Source organism: Eschrichtius robustus, chromosome 20, assembly GCF_028021215.1.
Source record: "Eschrichtius robustus isolate mEscRob2 chromosome 20, mEscRob2.pri, whole genome shotgun sequence".
Lineage (NCBI taxonomy): Eukaryota > Metazoa > Chordata > Mammalia > Artiodactyla > Eschrichtiidae > Eschrichtius > Eschrichtius robustus.
Window position 1 is genome coordinate 19,520,318 of NC_090843.1, and position 26,177 is coordinate 19,546,494.

General features: G+C 36.8%; 1 protein-coding gene across 1 annotated transcript; it reads right to left on the reverse strand.

The window, feature by feature from the left end:
• Positions 1-500: 500 nt before the first annotated feature.
• On the reverse strand, positions 501-26,177 carry TOP2A (DNA topoisomerase II alpha). Its single transcript, XM_068530437.1, has 35 exons — positions 26,024-26,177; positions 24,995-25,150; positions 24,688-24,778; positions 24,136-24,199; positions 22,817-22,962; positions 22,526-22,623; positions 22,057-22,269; positions 21,538-21,711; positions 21,247-21,348; positions 21,000-21,137; positions 19,499-19,637; positions 18,326-18,483; positions 17,899-18,024; positions 17,148-17,258; positions 16,898-17,003; positions 16,697-16,806; positions 16,350-16,442; positions 15,826-15,940; positions 15,614-15,735; positions 14,255-14,403; positions 12,275-12,506; positions 11,948-12,082; positions 11,623-11,823; positions 11,249-11,444; positions 9,120-9,211; positions 8,852-9,016; positions 8,644-8,727; positions 7,699-7,881; positions 7,291-7,381; positions 4,002-4,154; positions 3,635-3,758; positions 3,471-3,514; positions 2,918-3,058; positions 2,279-2,478; positions 501-1,607 (listed from the first exon to the last, which is right to left on the reverse strand). Exons 1-35 carry the CDS (start codon positions 26,042-26,044, stop codon positions 1,479-1,481), a joined length of 4,602 nt encoding a protein of 1,533 aa, XP_068386538.1. The 5' UTR covers positions 26,045-26,177; the 3' UTR covers positions 501-1,478.

The following is a 26,177-nucleotide window of genomic DNA, read 5'->3' on the forward strand; positions in this document are numbered from 1 at the left end:
GAACTAAGATCCCATGTGCCACATGGTGTCACCAAAAAAAAAAAAAAGTCTATTTGAACTTAACTTTCTGGTAAGATGGGAGGAAGGGGTTAGATTTTTCTAAATTTTTTTCCCCTAAATGATTAGCCAGTTGCCCCAATATAACTTATTGATATCATCGAGCAGTTGACTAGTTTATCAAAATATTGTTAAAGTAGGGAATCATTAAAAAAAAAATAAGTTTATATTTAAAGTTATTTATTGATGTAGGGCCAATGCCTTTGGAGTGTGGAAGAGATGAATTTAGCACCCACGTTTAAAAATCTCAGGAATAAACCTGGTTGGCCCCAGTTAGGTCATGGTGCCTCTCTCTTAGAACTATCACTATGGCCAGGAGCAGGCACATCAGAAAATGATCAGAATCGTTCTCAAAACTATTTACAGTGAATAGTGAAGAAGGATGTATTTTTGACTAAGGGAAAGAGTGTAGTGCAGGGGGAAAAATGGGCAACAATCACGGGTTGCAATGTCTACAACATTTTATTAAAGCATAAAATTGTTGGAATTAGGCTAAATAGAAAAACATAGTAAATATTTACAAAAACATTGATAACACCACTCAGCTCACACACATATAATGAATGCAGGAAGGTCTTAAAAAGTTTACAAGTTGAAAATTATGGAGATTTCCTCAAATTGGATGTAACAGCTCGCTGCTGAGTATGGCATCAATATAATATATAAGATCTTTGAGAGAATGCTGTCCCCGACTCTTCTGCAATCTAGTGCCTCCTAGAAATTTGTTCCTTGGGAGATTCAGACTCACAGGCAGCCAGAGGGGACAAGTCAAGAGTTGAGATAACCTCAACTTAGGGTCTAATTTTCTTCATCTGATTGACTGTGTTGAGGTTATATAGACACAGCCACGGTGTCTTTCTTCAGCTTATTCAAAAAGATATGAAGAATATGAACAATTTTTCACTGCTTAAAAATTCAGCACATAAAAGGCTGAGCGAGGAGTATTTGGTACTGGAACTACATAAAGTTCCATCTGATGGAAAATTATCTATGAAACTAAGATAAAACAGAGAAATTAATCATGCTGTATCTCATATTTACAGAAAGTAGGCAGAGTAGAAACTTTTATGTCAAAGTGCTCCAATTTTAGCTTAATGAGTGGTCAAACTACATTATGCTGAAGTGACCATGCAACTGTCTCTAGAGGCCAGAAGAACCTAAAATCAGATTTAAAAGGCAAAAGAAAACAGACTCAATACACATACAAAGCAGAGAAAAAAACAATCCCACGAGATGGTCACTACTTAGACAGTATTATATAAAGATAAGGGACACTTGGGCTCTACTTCACTTTGATGGTTCTGAATTAAAACTACCTTCCCCAAACTAAATTCAGAGGGGAGGAAACTGAGAGATTCACGTAACTTTAAAACCAGTCTTGGGCTCAATAAGACAATTACTTAAAATAATCACCTCACATTTTAAAACAGATCATCTTCATCTGATTCTTCGAGGTACTTTATAGGTTTTTTTGTCCGTCCAGATTTTGCCCGAGAAGCCACAGCTGAGTCTAAGTCCAGGTGGAAGTCATCGCTGTCCTCCTTGGGTTTCTAAAAGAGAAGAGCCCAGGTAGTTTGTACAGTGTCAACCTGACAGCAGAATTTCGATGCAAAAAATATATCAACAGACTACAACTCAAGGAGTTTTCCACCTTCTAATGAGTAGTAAGAAATTGGGGCTTCCCTGGTGGCACAGGATATCCGCCTGCCAATGCAGGGACACAGGTTCGAGCCCTGGTCCAGGAAGATCCCACATGCCACGGAGCAACAAAGCCCGTGCACCGCAACTACTGAGCCTACGCTCTAGAGCCCGCAAGCCATGACTACTGATCCCGCATGCCACAACTACTGAAGCCTGCACGCCTAGAGCCCATGCTCCAAAAGAGAACTGCAATGAGAAGCCCGCGTACTACAACGAAGAGTAGACCCTGCTTGCAGCAACTGGAGAAAGCCCACGCACAGCAATGAAGACCCAACGCAACCAAAAATAAATAAATAAATTTAAAAAAAAAAAGAAAGGAAAGAAATAGACCGAAGGCAACTCTCTCATTGACTAATTAGTGGCATATTTAACTTTTTTACAACTAAACTACATAGAGTAAAAGGCTAATGGACTATGGGATTTAAATTGATTTCCTTAAAAATGTGCCAAATTATTAGGAGCAAAGATTGGTTATGTGCTTCAAAATACCTACAGCAAAAGGACTGACTAGGATAAATACCTTGCTTGTGACTGCTTTAGAAATCATTTTCTCAAAATTAGAGTCGGAATCATCAGAAGTGGATGGCTTCCTTTTGCGGCGACTCTTGGTTTGGGGGGGATTAGGCTTTTTAGAGACATCAGAATCCAAGTCTGGATCCTTTTTGGTTCCTTTTGGTGCAGCCCTTTTTTTGGCCCCTGTAGTAGAGGTGGAAGACTGACCTGCAAGTGAACACAGGCATTTGTCAGGGCCACTCTTAGCTGAATTGTTCCCACAGTGAACCTTCTTTAGCAACCTGTTGACTGCTTATATTTAACATAGGAAAAGACAACCTAACAGAGATGAAATGCATTAGAGAATCAAAGTATTCTTAAGCATATGATTTTTTTGTAGGTATATGCTTCATGTTAAACATTTGCAACTGTTTCTAACTCCCATCCCTGTCATAGAAATAAGCTAACACCTGGCATTTTGAGAAACATGCTATTTTTAAACCTTTTGACTAGCAATTTTGATTATGAAGATCTAAAGATTTGTTTTCATTTGGTAAAGGCTTAATTTCAATATCTATAGTAAATCTGGGGAATAAAAAATTGAAGCTGACTTGTGGCAGCCAGTAGTTTATCCCAATATTAACCCATCTCAAAGACCGAGGCTCACTTTTCGCTGCCGTCTTCTTCACTGTCACATTCTTTTTAGGAACAGGGTTTATGGTTTTAGTTACAGCTGGGAAATCAGCAGCAGGAGAGCTTGGAGGAGGTGGTACATTACCCTTGGCATCATCAGCGTTAAGGTCCGTTACTTCAAATGGAAAGGAAAATAGTACATATAAGCAATACATGAAAATCTGTTTACTGCTTTTGTCCCTGCTCTGAATTCCTATTTAAACACCAAGTCTGTGACTTTTCTGGAATATTTCAAACACACTTTTATAACTCTGTTCTAATTTCTGGGTTCTTCATGAGCAAACAGTATTTTTTTGTATCTCTAGCACCTAGCATAGTACCTGGCAAGCAAATGATTACTTTTAGTATATTAAATGTAGAACCTGTTTATGTGCAAAACTAAACCTAATGAACAATATCAATGTAATGCTAACAAGAACCCACATTTATTTTCAAAGACAGGACTTGGATAATGTAGGCTGGGTTAGAAGCCGGGTGGACCTGAGTGCTCCGGTAAAGCAGACATCTATTTTTACTTAAATACATACCTGATGTGGCACTTTTCTGTGGCTTCAGTTCTTTGTTAGTATGTCTAGAATAATAATAATAAAAAAATCCTGACGACCAAGTCTAAATGTGTCAAACAACAAAGAATATATCATCAACTATTAAAAACCATCATGATAAGATCCCTATGAGAGAGGATACTTACTTTGGGGACGTTTTGGTCCCAGGTGGACTAGCATCTGATGGGACAAAATCTTCATCTTGAGCGTTTTCATCAAAATCTGAGAAATCTTCATCTGAATCCAAGTCCATTGTGAATTTGGTTTTTGCTGGTAAAAAAATATACATATACAAAGAATCAAAGAGGATAATAGGAGAAATATTTAATCCACAGATTAATATAACATTTCCTGAAGACATAAGCTTCAGTTTAATCTTCTAAAAGATGTTTTAGTTTCTCAAAAATGTAATTACTACTCTAAGATATAACAATTTCTGGGATTATGTGCCTTGAAATAGATGGCCCATTCAAATCTTTCAGAATATGCAGCATGTTCTTCACTCTTCCTTACTTGCTGCTCTCCGTGGCTCTTTTTCTCGGGGAGGGACATCAAAATTACTTTCGTTACTGCTCATATCTGATTCCGAATCAGACCAGGGGTTTCTCTTTTTGGCTTTCTTGACTGGTTTAAATGGCAATGTAGTTTGTTTCTTTGTCTTGGTACCTGGAAGGGAGATAGGTATTAACCATGTTTACATATTCTTTGACTCACTTTTCTCCATCTATCACCCATCCATCCTTCAAATATTTATTGCTAGTACTGGGAATAGAATGGTGAACAGAAAAGGACATAGTCCCTCTTTCTGTGGAGCTTATAGTTTGGTCATCTAATCCCATATATAATCATAATCCCACATGGCATATATGTTTACACAGGGCATGTAGTATGTATGCATATGTATATCTATAAGAGGCTTTTCCAAGAAAGAGATGCTTGAGTTAACTAGTTGAAGGGAGGTGGATGACAAAACATTCCAGTTTAGGAAATAACATGTACAAAGCCCTGTGAGAAAACATGGTGCACTTAGGAAACTGAAAGAAATCCATTATGGCTGGAAAACAGAAGTCAGAGGGAGAGTGGCTGGTCTTTTTTAAAAAATCTTTGGCTGCACCCCGCGCCATGTGGGACCTTAGTTCCCCGACCGACCAGGGATCGAACCTGCGCCCCCTGCATTGGAAGGCGGAGTCTAACTGCTGGACCACTGGGGAAGTCCCAAGAGAGTGGCTGGTCTTGTTAAGGATTTTGTTTTAAACAGGGAACCAATATGACCAGATATGCATTTTAAAGAGTTCTCTCAGACTGTAGTGTGGAGATGGGAAAGGCACAAGAACAGATGCAAGATCAACAGAAGGTTACTGCTGAAGTCAAGGCAAGGGAGACAACTCAGAGGGAAAAGAATGGCTAGGCCCAAACCTTGAGGAGCATTTAATGGCTGCGTTAAGGAGGTTTGAAGTCACAAAGTCTTGTTAATTCTTTTCCTCCAATGTCTCTCATACCCATCCTCTGCTATTTATTTCCCTCATCTAGGCCCAAAGATAAGGACAGACTCCTTATTGATCTGACTTAGTCCTTTCTTCATATTCTTTCTTCATACACCTACCTATTTCATATTTCCTAGTTGAATCTAATCTTATCCACCCACCTCCAACAACCTGGTTTTCTAACTCTCCATAATCTGGTTTAACTATTTTCTACTATTTTCCACTCTGTTAAGGGGCCTTCTCATTGTCCCATGCATATTATATGTCCATTTGCCTTCTCCCAGTCTAGAATACCTAAATCCTACCCAATCTTTAAGACTCTAACCCAAGTTTCACCTCTTTCACAAAGCCTCTACAATCTACATGTACCCACACTGATCTCACCTTTCTCTAAATCCCTACAGTGGCTAGTATGTACTGCTTTACCTTTCTTTCCTGATAAACCTCTTGAGGGTAAGTGCCATGCTTCCCCACTTCTTGTGTCCTCACAAGATTTGAGATAGTGATGGGAAACGTGAATGCTCAAAATACTTATCTGATTCATTGGTTTTATATGCTAATTGTTGCTAGGTAGGTTTAAAGTTAAATATGTGCTGTATTATAAGGCCAATATATAATTTTCCACAACACAGCACACACAACATACTTTTATTACTTCTTTTTAATACTAAGATGTTTCCATTTGTTTTATTCATCTTTGTACTCCCCACAGAACTGAACGTTATCTATCAAAAGTAGATACTCAAGGATAGACATATACATCAATCAATGGAATAGAGTTAAGAATCCATAAATAAACCTTATTATTTATGGTCAATAGATTTTTGGCAAGGGTGAAGACAATTCAACAGGGAAGAAGGTTTTTCAATATATGGTGCTGGGTCAACTGGATATCCACATGCAAAAGAATGAAGTTGGACCCCTTCCTTATGCCATATACAACTTAATTCAAAATTACCTAAATGTAAGAGCTAAAACTAAAAACTCTTAGAAGAAAATAAGGGGTAAATCTTTTCTTTTTTTCTTTTTCGCCATGCCGTGCGGCTTGTGGGATCTTAGTTCACCAACTAGGGATTGAACCCGGGCCCATAGCAATGAAAGCATGGAGTCCTAACCACTAGACTGCCAGGGAATACCCTAGGGGTAAATCTTAATGACCTTGGATTTGGCAAAAGATTAGATACGACACCAAAAACATGAGCAACAAAAGAAAAAAAAAAGATAAATTAGACTTCATCAAAATTAAAATCTTGTGCTTCAAAGGACACCATCAAGAGAATGAAAAGATAATACACAGGCTGGCAGAAAATATTTGAGAATCATATATCTGATAAAGGTCTGGCATCTGGAATATAAAGAACTCTTACAACTAACTCAACAATAAAAAGATAAATAACCCAATTAAAAAATGGGCAAAGGCTCTGAATAGACATTTCACCAAAGAAATATAAAAGCCCCAAAGTGGAAACAATCCAAATGTCTAGCAGCTGATGAACAAATAAATATAATGTGGTATATTCATACAATGAAAAACTATTTGGCAACAAAATAGAATGGAGTATTGATACATGTTACTACATGGATGATCCTTGAAAACATCATGCTAAGTGAAGAAGCCAGCCACAAAAGAACATATTATATGATTCCATTCACATGAAATGTCCAGAATAGGCAAATCTAGACACAGAAAGTAAATTGGTGGTTGCCTAGAGGGAGGGGGAGTTGGGAGAAAATGGGGGGTGACCACTAATTGGGTACAGTGTTTCTTTCCAGGACAAGAAACTGTTCTAAAACTGAGTATACTAAAACCACTGAATGGTACACATTAAATGAATGAATTTGGTATGTGAATATCTCAATGAAGAAGTTAAAAAAAAGTAGATATTCAGTAAAGGCATAATCAAATGGTTAACAGAATTGTTACTTCTATTTAATTTACTGAGTGAGTGTTAAGTATATCCCAGGCATGGTGTTGAACTCTAGGGATAAAACAACATGACTAAGATATGGTGACTGGCCTCAAGAAGCTTTACATATGAATATATTACATATATGAAAACCTCATAACTGGCTAGAAAGTGAAATCTAATAAACTGAACATTTTCTTTAGATCCCAACAAAGTATTTCATTACAAAATGATCTCTTCTAAAATGAATCAAATCCCAAGGACAATGTTAGGGAAGTTCAAGTATACTTCAGACATAGCCCTTCTTCATGTACCTCAATAAGAACTTTTGAATGTCTATATGGAACGTACTAGGTAACAAACATAATTTAGTCTCAACTCTATATGATTTTCCTTAAAATGTTTTAATACCTGGTTCTCTTTTCTGTTTCTTTTCTAATCTCTGTTTTAGGCCTTCTATTTCCATCCCATCCTCTTGAGGGCTTCCTTCAGTATTTTCATTCTAAAAGATAGCAGGACAAAAATGGTTAAGTTCTGCCCATTTATTATTTGGAATAGTGTAAGGTCAAATATACAAATATATATCTGGTCAAAGAGTGATTTTTTTTTTCTTTGTATTTTGGCTAAAAGCTCTGAATAAAGAAAGGTATGGGTATTTTCAAGATACTTAAACATTAAAAAAAATCAGGCTCATAAGAAAGGAAAGTTATGATTAGTTGATAAATTCTTGACTACGGGATTAGAAGTTTTATGATTAGTTCAATTTTAAGGGGAAAAATATTTAAAGTGTTTTATGTATAATGCTTTCAAGAGTATTACCTTAATTTTTTTTTTAATTTTCTTTTCTGCCTCTGCTTTCATCTCTATGGTCACTTGGGGGATGACTCTTTTTCCACATGGAGAAGGCAAAACTTCTGCCCTTTGTGTTTTTTTCCCCTTTGCTTTCCCACCTTTCCCAGGAAGTCCTATTTGTTCATCTTGTTTCTCCTTTGCTTCAACAGCCTACAAAAGGTTGATAGAAGAAAGCAAGTTTATAAGCTAACAAAGACATTACAGCATCGATGCCACTTTATAGGGACAGAATAAAAGGCAACGGTTAAACTGATTTCAATTTGTTACATCTTAACATAAATTTGTGATAAGCTGTACTATCACAGGTATACCACCAACATTAAGGCACACTTTGTAAACTCAATTAAGAAATAAGAAAGGATGTGATTCCAGTAGTGTACATTTATCCAATCAACTGATTACAAGTTGGACATCCAAACTGAAGTACAATAATATAAATCTGCATGTTAGGCCTTTTATCTTAATTTATGAAATACTTTTTCTTATGTTAAGATAATACTGGAGAACAAACCACATTAGCACTTTTGGTAACAGAGGATCTCCTGAAACTACTGATTAGCTAGCCCTGAAGGAAACTGTTTTTGTCCTTTCAGGTTTACTTGAGGGACTGGGCTGGTTTTCTTCCGCGTTTCAATTCTCTTTATCTTCTCAGTCCCAATAGGTCAGAAATCAACTCCTGCCCTTTCCCTTCTTTGTCCAAAAACTTCTAGGTAGTATGTTTACTGGCACCATTTACTTTATTCTAACTAGTTTCTAACAATCTGTTATTTTATGTGTTATCTTGGAATGTATCTCCATGCCTCCTATATTCTTTCTATTGCCAATTGCGAAATTTCTTGACAAAGAGGTATATTGCTAGAATACATTATTTCATTAATAAAAATTCTAACACAGGCATTATAAACTACACACCTCCAGCTCTTCAATAAAAGCAGCCAAGTCTTCTTTCCACAAATCTGATGGACTCTTTCTCTTTAATGTTTCTAGCTCTTGCTCCTTCATAAGATAGTCAGAAAATTAAGTTAATTTATGTGCATAAACAGCGTTTTCCCAAAGCACACAATTTACTTTCACCATTAGAATACAACCAAGCAACATGTACTATCCATCAACAACTCACTTTTTCATTTCTTAGTTTGCACAGCTCATCTTTCTTTTCCTTGGTTAGATACCAAAGAGGCATATCAAGAAGGTAGTTGAAGGTTGGTCCAGAATCTGTTACAGAGTCACTCTTTTCAGTTTCCTTTTCATTGTCACTCTCTTCATTTTCTTCTTCATCTGGAACCTAAAGGAGAAATTAAAATGTAGCTTTAATAGGAAATGTGAAACATAGACATTAGACTATACATAGTCTTTAATAATACAGAAAATGCTAACCAAGAAATTACCTTTTGCTGGGCTTCTTTCCAAGCCTTCACAGGATCCGAATCATAACCTCTTTGAATCAGAACTTTAATTAATTCTTTCTTAGGCTTGTTTTCTGTTTAAACAAATGTGAACAGAGATAGTAGTTTTGAGCAATATTTTAGGAAAGGGATAAGGTTTTACCATATTAAGTGAAAAGATTAAAACTGGAGATTAAACTGTCTTCTTGCATAAATTTGTACATCCTGGTGGATAGTCAAGTCGGCTCCCTAAACCACTGACAAATGTAAATTACCACAAGGGGGCAGTCAAATCATATATGAGGTAGTGACTTAATCATAACTCAGAATAACAGAAGACAATCAAAACCTTTATTTCTGATAAATATTGACCTCAATTATATTCCCTGGTCTTTTATTTATTTATTTTTAAAATTTATTTATTTATTATTTATTTTTGGCTGTGTTGGGTCTTCACTGCTGCGCACGGGCTTTCTGTAGTTGCGGCGAGTGGGGGCTACTCTTCGTTGCGGTGTGCGGGCTTCTCATTGCGGTGGCTTCTCTTGTTGCGGAGCACGGGCTCTAGGCACGTGGGCTTCAGTAGTTGTGGCACGCAGGCTCAGTAGTTGTGGCGCACGGGCTTAGTTGCTCCGCGGCATGTGGGATCTTCCCGGACCAGGGCTTGAAACCATGTCCCCTGCATTGGCAGGTGGATTCTTAACCACTGCGCCACCAGGGAAGTCTCCTCCCTGGTCTTTTAATTTCAACACCCGAGTGGGCAAGTTTTTAGTGCCACCCATTCAGACATTGATTTCTCTTGATTATAGTCCCCTATAATGCATTTGTTCCCTTTTTTCTATAGCACCCCTCTCCCAATGTTTACTGCAGTCAATTTATTAGACTTTGAGGGACACTGAGAGTTACTAGCTATAATAGAGTGAGGTTTCGAGTACCACCTTTCATCAATTAACTTGATATAGGTCACACTTTTAGGCCCTTTATATTTACTCCTCAAGAAGACTGGATAGTCTCTAGTATTTCCTAAATTCCAGTCAACTAAATACAATCTTTACTTTTTATTTTTCTTTGAGTTATATCCAATATTACTTATTTTAGCTTTGTCTTAAGCAATAATATCTGTGAAATTAGGGGATTGATATGCCATTGTTATTATATTTTAAAATATCCATGAAAATGAACATGTAACTAAGTAAGTTAAACATTTTCATGTACCATTAGAAAATGATCCTGTGATCACTGGTAACTTGTGTTGTCATGTTTTGGGACTTGCTACTACAACCCATAGTTACCTGGCTTTTCTAGTTTACTCTGGCCAGAGCTGGGCCATTTCTTTTAACCTTCCAGCTTTAGTCAAAACTGTTTTCTTGGGGGCTTCCCTGGTAGCGCAGTGGTTGAGAGTCTGCCTGCCAATGCACGGGACATGGGTTCGAGCCCTGGTCTGGGAAGATCCCACATGCCGCGGAGCAACTGGGCCTGTGAGGCACAGCTACTGAGCCTGCGCGTCTGGAGCCTGTGCTCCGCAACAAGAGAGGCCGCGATAGTGAGTGGCCCGCGCACCGCGATGAAGAGTGGCCCCCGCTTGCCGGAACTAGAGAAAGGCCTCGCACAGAAACGAAGACCCAACACAGCCAAAAATAAATAAATTAATAAAAAAAAATAAACAAAAGAAAAAAAAAAAAAAACTGTTTTCTTCCTGGTTACTTAAACTCTGATTTAGTTGCTTCTAGAATGTCTTAAAAAAATTCCCTTAGACATGACTTTCAGTCTTGAGTATACCATTTACTTATAATATAAGTCATTTAAAATCCTCCTTCCTTTTTTTGTTTTTCTATCAGACTTATCTCTGCTCTTTATCAATCAGTTTACACAGGGACCTCTTCTAGCTCTCTGTTCTCTTCCTGTCTAAATGTTAACTAAATCTTGATTTCTCACGATGCTCAATCTAGGAAAAGCTATCTCTTTTAAACTATAAATGCTTATTTAGGTATTTGAAAGAAGTACTTGTACGTGTAACCAGTGGAAATAAACGGATTTTGCCCGCCCTCCCCATCATCCCTCTCACCAAAAATGTTTAAAGGAAGTGAGGCACGATAGTGATTTTAGTACAGGAAGTTATTGTTCCAAAAACATACCAATGATTATTTTGCCATCTATTTTCTCTAAGATAAAGCGAGCCTGATTATTCAGTTTAGCAGATTCAGCGCCAAGAATTCCTAGAAGCCATTCTTTTCTTAATCCATAATATTTAAGCCTGAGTTCAAAGAAGTCTCTTAGAATATCCAACACTGTGTCGTATTTCTTTAAACAGCCTACGTGGTCAAAAAGCACCTAGAAAAGAAAAACAAGATTAGAGTCAACAACAGATAAATTGGCTAAACTTTAATGGTTTTAGAGAAATGACTTTATTCTTTGAAACTGTAAAAGTAGCCTAAGATATCCTTTTAAAATTGATAATAGTCTTTAATATAAACGGAAACATACGTATTTCTCATGAAACAAGACATACCATAGAGTTGCATGTGAGACTAGTTTGGAGTTTGAAGACTTTGTGTAGTCCAACTCTCTCTGCCTCTGCCAGTTTTTCTTCAGTCATCTTCACAACAAACTTCACAGTGGTGTCTGTGTGGTATTCCCTATAATCTGTTATCAGAGGGGGTGTCTTCTCAGTGCCGTTCAACATGGGTTCTAGAACCTGTTCTTTATATGTCTGAAGAAAGAAATAATCCTTTTGTAAGTTTCTCAGACATAGGCTCCTGAATAATCAACAAACATCAGTATAAAAAATGTTTCCCCGATCACAAAAATCAAAAAAGAAAACCATAATTACTTACCTGGGTCCATGTTCTGATGGGAAGCTCTGAGATTTCAATGGTTGTAGAATTAAGAATAGCCACTTCACCACTAATCACATATTGATTTGGAGCCAGCTCGTCAATAGTACCCTTGAAGTTCTTGTAACTTGGAAGCTAAATTGGTATTTTAAAACAGAATATTTTCTAAATGTGATACTAAAACAAATCCCAACAGCATTAAACAATAAATCTAACTAACATTAAGCATGAAATAAATTTTCTACTTGTGTCCTCTTTAACCATATCATCTGCTGAATTGAAACCAGAGGAAAACTAATAAGGTTCCTAGTACCACAGAATAGTTACCATTGGCAAAGGTTCTTCTCCATCCATCAAACGTCTGATGTTATTCACAACTTCACGAACATCAAAGTTGGGGATTTTGCAGGACCAGCCAGTACCAATCCCTTCAGCGCCATTTATCAGCACCATGGGTATAATAGGAATGTACCATTCAGGCTCAACACGTTGGTTGTCATCATATAAAAACTTTAACGTGTGATCATCTTTTGGTGGAAATAACAACCGAGCCAAAGGGCTAAAGAAAACAAAGAATGTTATTTTAGAAAAATATTGGCTATTGACACAACTTTCACGGAAAGAACATATGTTATCTCAGATATATACATGAAAACTACTTTGGCTTTACTTGCTGACTAATATTCATTTACCAATATTATTTATTGAGTAATTTCTACATGCCAGGCACTGCAGATATACAGTCTCAGTCTTCAAGGAGCTCAGTACAGGGAGCTATTCTAGTACAGCATTTTGTCAGGCGGTACGGTAAATGCTAAATAGAAAAATAAAGTAGCTAAGATTGACTGAGGGGATGCTAAGGAACGGTAAGCACTTTCTGATAGGATAACATTTGAGCAGACAAGAAACTGAGAGAAAGAGTACTGCAAGCAGAGGGACCAGTAAGTCAGAGGCCCTGAAGGCATGTTTGACTATAGGCAAAGGGGCCAGGTGTGTTTGAAGCAGAGATAGTAGGAGATGGAATCAAAAGACATGGGGAGTGGGAGCACATATCTTATAGGGTCTGGTTTGCTAAAACAGGGCTTTAGTTTTTCTCTGAATGAAGAAGTTGGAAGGTTCTGAACCAGAGTAACCTGTTTTAAAAAAATCAATTGGCTGCCAAAAGAAAGAAGAATGGTAGACTATAATAGTCTGTATGAATATAACGAATGGGGTGGCTTAATATTTTTCCAATGTGGAGCCCACAGGGATGCAAGTGTGGAGAAAAGGAGTCAAAGGTAACTCCAGATTTTGAGCCTGAGAATTAGAAGGATGGCTTTCCATTTACTGAGACAGGGACTAAGGATATGGTTTTGAACTTACGTTTGAGATACTTATTAGACATCCAAGTAGTAAATGTTGAGAGGGGACATGAAATTTAGAGGGTAAGGCTGGAGCTATGAGACTGGATGTACGAGGTACCATCCATGGATGGGAAGGCAGTATAGTTAGTGGAAAGAGGTCTGATAAAGGAGCCTTAGGGCAGGCCAGTATTTGGAGGTTGGGAAGACGAGAAGGACCCAGTGAAGACTAATAGGGAGGAGAACCAACAGTCTGGTGTCTTGGAGGACAAAAGACTTTCAAGGATGGAGTGATTACTGTACCCTATGCTGTTGAAAAGCTGAATAAGATGACAGGTGAAAATTGACCACTCATAATGTACTTTCCATAGACTTGTAAAGGAAGTAAAATTTCAACTTGTGGTATTTAAGAAGAATCAAGTTCTTCTTTACTCCGGCTCAAACTCTACAGGGTTTCCCAACCTCGGCACTACTGCCATCTTTGTTCTTTGCCATGGGGGTGCTGCCCTGTGCATTACAGAATGTTTAGCAATATCCCTGGCCTCTGCTCACTAGATGCCAGTGGCATGGTTCCCTAGTCATGACAATCAAAAATGTCTCCAGACATTGCCACATGTCCCCTGAAGGGTAAAATCTACCCTGGTTGAGAACCACAGCTCTATATGGAGAAAGAGAAGAAAATAAAAGAAATGGGAGTAAAAACATTTATAGTTTGGCAAGGAAACAATACTTCTAAGGGATACAAAGGCTAAGCTATCAAACTGAAATAGAATTTTGACTTTCTACTCATTGCAAAGAGTAGCACAGTTCAACTTTAAAGAGCTAGTTTTAAACAATTAATAATCCAAGCATCTGCATCAAAAATCTATTTTCCGATTAACTGGATTTTTCTATTTTTGGTCAACTAAATCTCACAATACTTCAAAATTGGAAATGGCAATTCACAAAAAATCGGAAGCATACCCACCTGAGCATTGTGAAGATGTATCGAGGACTAGCAGAATCCTTGCCACCATGCAGCCTGGTACCAAACTGACCAATGGGCTGCAAGAGGTTCAGATTATTGCTACCCACAAAGTTCTGAGCCAAATTGATAATGGTCATCATTAGTGACATCTGTGGGTGGGGGGAAAAAGATTCATTAATCTAATCTGTAGTCTCTCAATAATAACATGTTTGTTATTATGAGTGTGTTTCACTATAATCCTGTAAGGTTTTATGAAGTGTAGATATTTATTGGCTTTTCCCAGATAAATACATGGCAGAAGTAGTACCTTAAACCTAAGAATTCTGGCTCCAAGTTCAGGGATCTTGCCTTCCAGTAATTTCTATCAAGTCCTACTCAACCTTGAAGGTATACCTCCTCTATTCACCCTCAGCAGAATGAAATATTTCCTCCTTTGTGTTAAACACTTTGCTCATTTCTATTCTAGCATGTATCACTCTATTCCATAGGTGTGTGTGTGTGTGTGTGTGTGTGTGTGTGTGTGTGAGATATAGTCCTCTGGTTAAACTGTGATTATACCTTAAAGGTAGAGAACATGTATGATTTATCTTTGTATACTTGGTACATGGTAAGCATTCAACAAATGTTTATTATGTGAACACTTATTGAGTACCTGCTATATTTTGATTGAAGCAACAAGCAAGACAATCATTACCTTTAAAGTTCTAGAAACTTATAGACAATCTAATTCTTTAAAACTGTTTTATATAATAAATGCAAAAAAAAGCAATTTCAATTACAAAATAAAAAATGAATAGGTGTATGTTTGTACTGATATAAAGTCAAACAATTTAGACATATATGAAAAATTGGAAAGGTGCCCTTTCCGATTCCCAGTGATAACCAAAGTTAGCAATTTGGAGTATACCCTTCCTTTAAGTATTATTCTGCCTCTTTTTTCTTTTCCCTCACCTGACAATAGAACATGGACATTCTTCAATGTTAGTACATATAGATTTACTTAAGTTATATCACTGATTCCATGCATAGATGTGTCATAATTTATAATAATTTTCCAATTGATGGACACTTTCCATGTCTAAATTTTGGCATAACAAAGTTATAGCAAACATCACTAAATCTCTTTGAACATAGATCCTTGCATATCTTTTGATCTATTATAGTATCCTTTCAGGAACATTATTTTTATAAACAGATTTGTTAGGTCAAAAAATGAACAATTTTATAGTTTGATATATTTCACCACATTGTTCTCTACTATGGATGTATAGCTTATACTTTCATCAGCTGTTTGGAGAATGACTTTGCAGGTATTTCTGCTATAATGCTTTCTGGAAACATTATAGATTATGTGTTTACCTCACCATGATGATAAGAGGACATCTCAGCTACTGACCCAGCTAACTGGGCAACCTTCACCTCTCGCTTGTCATTCCGTTTGAAACATGTAAACAAAACCTTTCTCTGACCTGGTTTCAAACCTTTAAAATGAAAGAAGTGCAAATATTAATATCCTCAAATTAACCATTTCTGGGCATTGATTTCCATCTTATGATAAAAATAGAACTCACCATCCACCATAGATGGGATAGACCTCTCATTATCAGAATTTGAGAACAGGATAAGTTCCTTGTTTATGAAGTCATTGTATGTCAGATATGTGGTAGTTTGCCCATATAAGTAATCCTGAGGAACCAAAGAGAGTATTACATGATCTAGTTTAAAATAAAAAATATCACTGGTCTTAACAATGCTTAATACGAAAATAAAACAAAGACACATGTTAGCATTATCACTTCTATGATAATTGTTAAGTCCCTCAAAAGCAAAGAATTATGAAGTATTTTATATGTTTTAAAGACAAAACGAATTTAATTGCTGCACAATCAGGAAAAAAAGTGCATTGACTCTGTAGTTTCTTTCAGGTCCAATACATTTATGCAGCAGTCTAAATAAGAATAAGGATATTTATAAATAGTTATCTGTTAATTTTTTTACTGAGGTACTTATTATTCAGTAACTTTAATTTGCTATAATGTCAATTCTAAAGGTAATAAATAGTACATTTTGTGGGATATATTTAACATTTTTTTACCTCAGGAAGGCCAAGTAACTTTCGTTGCCTTCTATCTTCCATGAAATGAGTTAACCATTCCTTTCGATCATCTATCTGTTTTTTGCTAAAGGCCTACAAATTAGAAGATGAAAAAGATGTCACTGGCACTAATAGGTTCCAAAATATTTCTTCTATAAAAAAATTAACAAATAAACAACAAAACTCAGTTTCTAAAATATCTGGCTCCTTTCTTTGGGATATGCTTACTAAAAAACAATCTATTTTATAAAACATTTTATTATATGAAAATTTAAATGTTTCAATTGACTAGTTGAAGCATTGATTTCTAAAACTAGAAGGTATGTATGAAATACACTCAAACTCACCAGGCTGATTGCAGCATCGTCTTCAGGACCTGAATATTTGAATTGGATACGATGTCTTTTCATATCTGCAAAGTACTCTTTAGCTTCTTTTGATGTGCTGGTGCCCAAACCTACAAAACCAAGAACACCAAGTTACTCCATATAATACTGTACAATGGTATATAACAAAATGAGAAGTTCTATGTGAGTTTCATTACAAACCTTTGTAATACTTGACTTTCCATTTTTTGTGATTTGGCATAGAACTCTTCCATTCTTCAAACTCAGGAAGGCTATAGAATGCCATTTCTTGCTTGTTTTTAGACACCTGAGGTAAAAAACACATTGCTGTGGCTTTCCACACTTCTGGGTCCCCTGCATACCATCATACATCACTGGGGTTATATGTGTATCCAGGGTTGAGGAGTAGGGCCTTAAAATATCCATTATGGTATCTTAGAAATTAGTATACCTTTACAATGGGAGTGATAAATTCTTCCAGAAAACGATGTCGCAGAAGAGAGGGCCAGTTATGATGGATAAAATTAATCAGCAAGCCTTTGATATGGGAACCGTCTTGGTCCTAGAAATATTTGGAAAGCCAAAACGCAAAAGAATTGTTTAGAAACTAAAAAAAATCATGATTAACTTGTAATTTGTCAAAATTTTTTCTATGGGGATTAAAAAAAGGCTATTCAAATTCAGACTCACTTAACCTATATATGTAATATACATAAAATACAAACATAATATATCTTATTAGATGTGGATTAAAAATAATGAACAAAGCTCCAAGTTAAGTAATTTCCTTTCATGGCAGAAAAGCAATGCAACAATAAGATGTGTTTAATTTAGGTTAACAATCTAAAATATTTGCTATCGGGCTTCCCTGGTGGTACAGTGGTTAAGAATCCGCCTGTCAGTGCAGGGGACACGGGTTCGAGCCCTGGTCCCGGAAGATCCCACATGCCGCGGAGCAACTAAGCCCATGCGCCACAACTACTGAGCCCGTGTGCCACAACTACTGAAGCCCACGTGCCTAGAGCCCGTGCTCCACAACAAGAGAAGCCACCGCAATGAGAAGCCTGCGCACTGCAACGAAGAGTAGCCCCTGCTTGCTGCAACTAGAGAAAGGCAGCGCGCAGCAACGAAGACCCAACACAGCCAAAAATAAATAAATAAGTAAAATTTAGAAATTTAAAATATTTGATAACAAATCTGACCTGATCTGTCATAATCATTATCTTCCCATAACGCAGAGTCTTCAATGAATCTTCATCTTCATAGTTTTTCTTGTACTGAAGACCCACAATCTTGATTATATTGTTAATTTCGGCATTTTCCATTATCTGAAATGGATGTATAGCCAAAAAAGTACTATTTTGTTTATAAACTTTAAAAGAACAAAGAATTACAACAGTATATGTTGCTTGGGTTTTCTTGAACTCCAGTGTTTTGAGTATATTAGCCTATACTTCAGTAAGTCAGAAAGATCTGTTAAGATATGCTACAGTGTACCCAATTTCCTAAAATAACAAAAAAAATCCAAGATATATTTCAAAATGCCCAATAAAGGAATGAAATACAAGCATGAAGTCCTGCATTATAAAACTAGATTTAGATTCTGAAGATAGTTTTTATGTATTCTACCTGTTTATGAGAAGCTTCTCGAACATTAAGCAGTTTTCCTCTAAGAGGGAAAACCCCGTACTTGTCTCTCCCAACCACACCAAGGCCTGAAACAGCCAAAGTTTTAGCTGAGTCTCCCTCTGTCAGGATAAGTGTACACTCAGTAGAGTTTCGGCCTCCTAAAATAAACAAATTAATATTAGCATTTAGTTCAACCTCAAATATACTAACTCAGACATGTGATAAAACACAAATAATTTACAATTCATAACAAGTTGGCTGACGAGTCAAATGGAGCTAAGTAATTAGATACATAGTTTAGCTAAAGTTTGTAAGTTAATAAAGTCTTAGTTTCTTAGACTAATTTCTCATGACAATTATACTGTTGCTAAACATTCATTTAATCATATTACATTTAATATATTTGTTAGTGATGAGGTTTAAGACATGCTACCCCAAAATATGGCACCTTGGCATACTGAATATCTTAAGCTGAGGGAGTTTTGAGAAAATGGTAGAAGCAGAAAGATCTCTCTGACCTCCCTGTTAAACTTTGCCCCTGAAGCATGTCGTAAGACCCTCATGAGGAGATGCCCTCTTTATACCCAGAGGAAAGGAATATTCTAATCCAAGATTGAGGGTCACCAAGAAGAATCTGGATGAAAAGGCCTTGCTAAGTTTCCCCAAGTTTACTATACGTAGCTCATAATCATTGTGCTATCATATCTTTCTACAACTTTCCATTCTTCATCAAAGCTAGCATAAAACCACTTAGGTTTAACCATTTCTTTGGGTCTGCATTTCCTTACAATGTTCTGGTGTCACAAAAAACCATATTAAATAAATTCACATGCTTTTTTCCTGTTAATCTGTCTTTGTCAGTTTAATTTTCAGAGATAGCCAGGGACCTAAGAAGGCTGAGAAGACTTTTTTCTCCTCTACATTAGGTAATAGATTACTGTAGAAACATTCTTGTTTTATACCCCAAAATAATCATCTCAACACTATTTTTAACAGCTAAAACTTGAAATGACCCAAGTGTTCAATAACAGGGAACTGGTTGATTTTTAACAAAGTACAAATATTCCATTGAATATTAAGTGTCAAGGGAAAAATATCCACAGTATGCTGTTAATGAATAAAACAAATAACAACTACAAGATTTAAAGTTTGGAAACATTATTCAATGTGTACCTGCATCATTGGCATCATCAAGTTTGGGAATTCCTTTGATTCTGTTATGTTTTACAGCTGAACACTTCTTGTTTAACTGGATTTGGGCCTTAAATTTCACCCAATTCAGTATGCTTTCTACAATACCACAGCCAGTTGCCTGAAAATGAGAGGATTCATGTTAGGGAAGAAGAGTTCTGTCAGAAATCTAGAGTACAAATGAGCTCACACAAAAATAAAAAGAATTCAAAGATGAAAACAGGTAGAAAAGTAATGTCTGGATAGAGGGTGGCACATCTTCCTGTCTCAGGTTACCACTACTGAGGGAGCTGGTTCCTTTGGGTTCATTCATTCAATAAATATTTACTGACTACATACTTATATTGTGCCAGGCACTGAGCTGCATGTGGAGGATCTATTGGTTAAAACAAATTAGACATGGTCCTTGTCCTCAAGGAGTTTAGTTTACAACAAGGAAGACAGAAATAAAATGAGAAATTACAAGTGTGACAGGTGTTACAGATAAGTGAAAAGCATGTTACATATAGTAATGTATGTCCAGTGTTATATGGGAACAAACTTAGGGAAAGAAGTAGAAAGTAAAGGCTTTCCTGAGGAAATGACATTTAAGACCTAAAGTAGTTGGGGACTTCCCTTTGGTCCAGTGGGTAAGACTCTGCGCTCCCAATGCAGGGGCCTTGGGTTCGATCCCTGGTCAGGGAACTAGATCCTGCATACATGCTGCATCTAGAGTCTGCATGCGGCACCTAAGAAGTCCGCATGCTGCAACTAAAGATTCCGCATGCTGCAACTAAAGATCCCGCATACTGCAGTGAAGATCCCACGTGCCACAACTAAGACCCGGCACAGCCAAAATAAATAAATAAATATTAAAAAAAAAAGAGAGACTTAAAATAGCCAAGTGTAAAGCATTTCAGGCAGAGTAATCCTCTGCCTGAAATGTGAAAAAGCTCTAAGGAGGGGAAGAGTACTCTGCTTTTGAGTAATTTAAAGCCAGTAGAAGTGAAGCTTACATAACGTAGGAAAAGTGGTACTGAGATGAGGCTGGAAATGGCAGGGTCTTGCAGGCCAAATTAAGGAATTTGGATTTAGATTTATGCAGTCCAGTGGTTAGTTGGGGCCTTTGACTAAAACAGGAAATAGTTTTGTTTTCTGGGGGTGGGGGAGTTCCTTGTATGGCGATCAGTTAGTACGGAGAGAACTAATTCAGTTTTGGATGTGTCCACTGAGAGCAACTTTAGGCATTCAATGCTTGGTAAGTAGTTAGATGGGTTAAATTCAGAAGTGCTCTAAACTGGTGACATGTAATGGGTAAATATAGATGGTATATAGATGGTAATTAAGGGCTTGGTAAGACCTGGTAAGAGGTAAGAGTTGTTTTTTTATTTCCTTTTCAGAGTGAGAAGACATGTGGGAGGAAGCTTTATTTCTGCAGGGCTGAGAAGGGCAATGGAAAATAAAGGAAGGTGCTTCTATTTTTTATTTCCCTCTAAGTACTCACAGCTTTGATGAATTTTTCACTCAATTGGCATGTTGATCCAAAGCTCTTGACTTGTAAAGTCATGTTCTCTTTTGTCTGGGAGTCGAAGGTTGGGTTTTCAATTAAGGCATTCACAAAAATCCACATGTGATTTTTTACCTGCAGTAAAAGTTGATAATAAATCACTAAAAACTTAGTCATGTTTTATTTATAGCCTTTCTCTTCTTTCTTGACTTTAGAAAAAGAACACTGTGTTAAAGTATCATACCTGATGTGCTTTTACTGCAACACCACCCTTGTTCTTTTTCTTCACAACATCAACAAGTTTAGTCACAATCTGATCAGCTACATAATCAACGTGTCTGCCACCCTAATGAGGAAAAATACCAAACTGTAAATTCATTGCCCTCAAAATTATAATAATAAAACATTAAAAGAAATCTAATTTAGCTTCCTTTATGCCAAGGTAGCCAAATATTCAAGTTCATTTTATATATTTAAATCAATAATACTTATATGTAAAGGTAAATCATGATTAATAATTCAAAAATAAAATTACCTTGGAAGTGGCAATGCTGTTGACAAAGCTGATTTGCTGAAAGCCCTTTTCACTCATTGTTAAACACACTTCCCACCTGGGGTTTACTTGTTCGTGGATAATTTTCAGTGGATTGCCAGTTTCATCTACCTTATCCTTCAGATACATATCTACATAGCTACGGAATCCTTTTATCTAAACAGGAATTAAAAATAATAATATTAAAAATTTATTTAAAGTAAATTAAAAAGTAGATTGTAAAGATTTTTCAAAACTAATGAAATGGTGTTCACTGATGGGCATAAGAGGATGGTCATTAAAAGACACAGAAGGATTTATTTAGGAGATTCTTTGAGAAAGACTTTAGTGAACTTAAAATGAGCTAACTGATTTTAAAAAACGTAGCATAATGTTTTCTTTACAGGAACATATTTGAGAAGTGGTTAAGAAAAATACATGGGATGGAAAAATACAAATCAGCATTGCCTTTGACAATGATCACAATAGTCCCGCATTGCCCACACCCAGGAAAGTACTTACTGGAAGCTTATTTCCATTGAGAAAGACCTTGACATCTTTAGTGGATCCAGCAATATCATATGCTCTTCTAACCATCAGTGCAACAATATCTTTGTCTAGGCTTTGCATTTTAAACTTAGACAAATCAGGGTGGAAGGTAATACATGTATAATCTTCTCCACTAAAGGGCCTGAGTTCCATCTCACCAGCTCTCCCCATGTTATCCATCCATGTCTATGGAAATAAAGAATAGAGGAGAGAGAAAAAATTCAAGTAATCTCACAAACTAGAACTAAATAACACAAATTTACAAGTCCTAAAAAAAAACCCCAAACAAACAAACACCAAAAAACCCCCCAACCCCCCCAATATATGTTTATGAATAATTTCCCATGATGTAATAGCTTATAAATTATGTTAAACCATTAATACCACTATAAATTGCTATAGTACAATTTATAATCAAGGCACAAGATACCTATCTACTTGCCTGTTTGAACATTTTCTTGTATTCTCTACTGGCTGTTTCCACAGTAAATTTGGTACTGAATATATTACACAATTTGGCTCCATAGCCATTTCGACCACCTGGGCAAATAAATGTAAAATACTATTTAATTGTTCTTATCTCATTAACAGCTTTATTTCTTAATCACTGGCAATGTTATTCAGTTACAGAGATTTATTTCCATGCTTTTAACCTTTATGCCACAGACAGTCATTTAAAAGATGTATTTTTTTTCAGCAACAAATATGTTTTTTATTTTCCTCAATACTCTACCCGTTACTTTCTTTTCTTCATCATCATAGTTACTAGAAGTTAGGAGTTGTCCAAAGATGAGAGCTGGGACATACATCTTCTCAACTTTGTGTTCAACAACAGGAATACCTTTTCCATTATTCCATATACTAATTAAATTATTCTCCCTAAGAAAAGAAGAGTGAAAAATATTCTTATAAAACAGATGTTAAACTAGTGCTTAATATTTTTTAATATTTAAATATTATCATCTCTAAAATACATGAGTTCACAAGTCTCAATTTCTTTATGACTCTTTTTCATATATACCTTTTGAACTTCAGCATGCTTAGTTCCTAACACTCCTGAAATAGGAGCCAAGAGAAAAAAAAAAAAATCAATCCTTTTCCAACACCTGGGCAGACACTGATAATATTGAAAAAATAGGAAATTTTAAAATGTTAGGATAAACAAAGGGAAATGATTTATGCCCAATGGAAAGAAAAGGACAAAATTTGGAAACAATATTATTATATCACTTTTAAGGGGATCATCTGTACTGTCCCAGCACCCTTAGCTTTCCCACCCAACAAAGTACATTGCAAAACAAATATGAAAGGGCATTATTAATTGTAAACTTCCCTGCTCACCAATAAAATGCTAAAAATTTATTTGGACCTACTTATCTCCTAGTTATTTTAATTCTCAGAAGATAATATATTTTAGTTATAACCGGAAACACACTATGGTTCTTATTACAAATAGTACTGAGTATTATCTACAAAAAAGACTAATTAAATCTAGCTTAACATTTTTTAAAAGACTATGATATCAAGTCCTTAGGAGCATTTGAGTACATCATTAACACATTTCCCAAAAAGAGCCTAAAGTATAGTTTATGTTAAAACTCATCAGGCTACTAACAAGGGGAAGCAACACCCTGACTACCCACAAAGGGGGACATTTATGAGCAGAAACGTTAGATCAAATTATTCTCTATCACCACCTGCTGGTTTACCATTTGAATAGCATCATGAGAAAAAGTTACAGCTATAGACTCCAGAATACTTAGAGCAGTTAGTGGAGATGCTTACTAAAATATTTAGGGATGAAGTGTCATAATGTCTGTAATTTATTTTGAAATGATTCAGAAAAAATATAGATGGAGCAAGTATGGCAAAGTGTTGATAACTGTTGGATCTAGATTGTAGGTATCATAGATTGCTCATTTTAGCCTTCTACCTTTCTGCACTTTTGCAAACGCCCATTTAAAAAAAAGCCAACTTTACTATAAGTCAAAGTAAATGCAACTAACAGTAACAATGAGCTATAAAAAACAAAAGACTAAGCAAGAGACTTACGGGTCAATTGTGACTCTAATACAAGACATTTTTGGGTCCCTTTGTTTGTTGTCTGCAGCATTGACTGAAAGAAGATAAAATACACATTGGTAAAAAATTAAAGTATTTTAAAAAACATCCTTTAACTCTAAGACATAAAAAGAAAAAAATCTCAAGCAGCACAGGAATAACATTAATGAGGTATTCATTTAGCAATTTTTATAAAAAGGAAAAAATCTCAAGCAGCACAGGAATAACACTAATGAGGTATTCATTTAGCAATTTTTATTTATAGGCCTGTTTCTAGGAAAGAAGTCAACTTCCTAGATTCCAGTAGACTGCCTCACCTTTGCCAACTGTTGTTTGAAAGGATAGGATTTCTGGCTACAGAGGGTTTGCTAGGAATGATACTTCTTAGGAAGGATCTGACCAGTGGATCTTTGTATTAAAGAATATACTCACCTGCCTATAGCTGATTGACTTTGTTATACAGCAGAAACTAACACAACACTGTAAAGCAATTATATTCCAATAAAGATGTTTAAAAAAAAAAAAAAAAAAGAATACACTCACCTAGAATCTCATCAAAGATTTTGTACAAACCAGGAACAAAAGTGACTTCCCTACAGTTAATGCCAATATCTTCATCGTAAACCCACATTTGCTGGAAATAAGGCAAAGAAATATGGTTACTTTGACCACATACTTATTCTATTTTATCATCATGATGACTGTAAAGTCTTCTGGATTAGTAAGACAATATACATGATAGATTAGGCCACTTCCAGTGACACTCCAAGTACACGAAGTACAGAAAATTAACCTGGAAAAGTACACATTTTAACTACTTAGTAACTGCACTTAATTAGCTTGGTTTTACCTGGGTCACTGATTCCACAGAGCCAATGTAGGTGTCTGGGCGGAGCAGAATATGTTCCAGTTGTGTCTTCTTTTGATAGATTCTTTCAATAGACAGTCTTTTCTTAGCATCTTCATTTTTCTTTGTTTTGTTGACTTGCATATTGTCATTTACAGGCTGGCAGTGTTTTAAAAATTGAAGAGAAGGTATTTTGAGTCACAGGTTTATCAGAAACCATAAACAAAACACCTATCATAGTGATCTGCTTACACACACTATAACAAATCACAACCTTTTAGTAGGTATCAGTGGAGTTGACATCGTTTTGTACAAACGTGGCAGTTTAAGTTAACTGCAGCCAGGTTCCCAGGTGTCCGTTTAAATTGACATATTATTTTGCCAAGTGTACCTGACATGGAAATATTTTTACGTGTTAGACGCCATCAGTAGCGTACACCCCCTTCTTTCACCTACTCCACACATATTTCCTGAGTGCCTACTAGGTCCCAGGCAATAATAGATTCTAATACAGCAGCAGCAGCAGCAGCAGTTTGGGAGGCTATGGATCCCATCCTTTGGGCACGTTAACGTTTTGAACACAGGAGGGACGTATTTTGAGCACCTCGGGGCTGCCGGCTGCACAGTGGGAACCCTGTGCCTTGCTCTGCACCTTCCAAGGTCAGGGGCGTTCAATCCCATTTTCAGCCCCAGGTAGAAGAGGAGAGCATCTGTCTGTGCCGCTTAAAGCCCCACGCGGACCATGATCCCACCGATCTACTCCAGGACTAAGTGAATTCCTAGACACAGTGAAACACAACGGCACACCTTAGAAGCCAGGTTAGCCGATAATACTTCACTATTAGCACGAGAAAGGGGTTTCAGCCTCTTCGCGATCACGCCGAGCCCAGGGGACCCGGATCGACGCGGAACACCGGCGCCCAGTCAGCCTCTGCCGGACCACAGCCCAGGCGCCTCCCCCTCTCACAGGCAGCCGAAGGGATGCCGGCACCGCGTTGAGGCCCCGCGACGCGACCCTTCCGCGAGCAGTACCTGCAGTGGCGACACCTCCATGGTGACGGTCGTGAAGGTGCTCGAGAACCCTGCAAGCGACTAAGCCGGCGCGACCTTTGAGACAATCACGGAGCAAGCCGCTTCTCCACAGACGTTCGTCGGTTAGGAAAGCGCTTCCACTCCGGTTTGAACG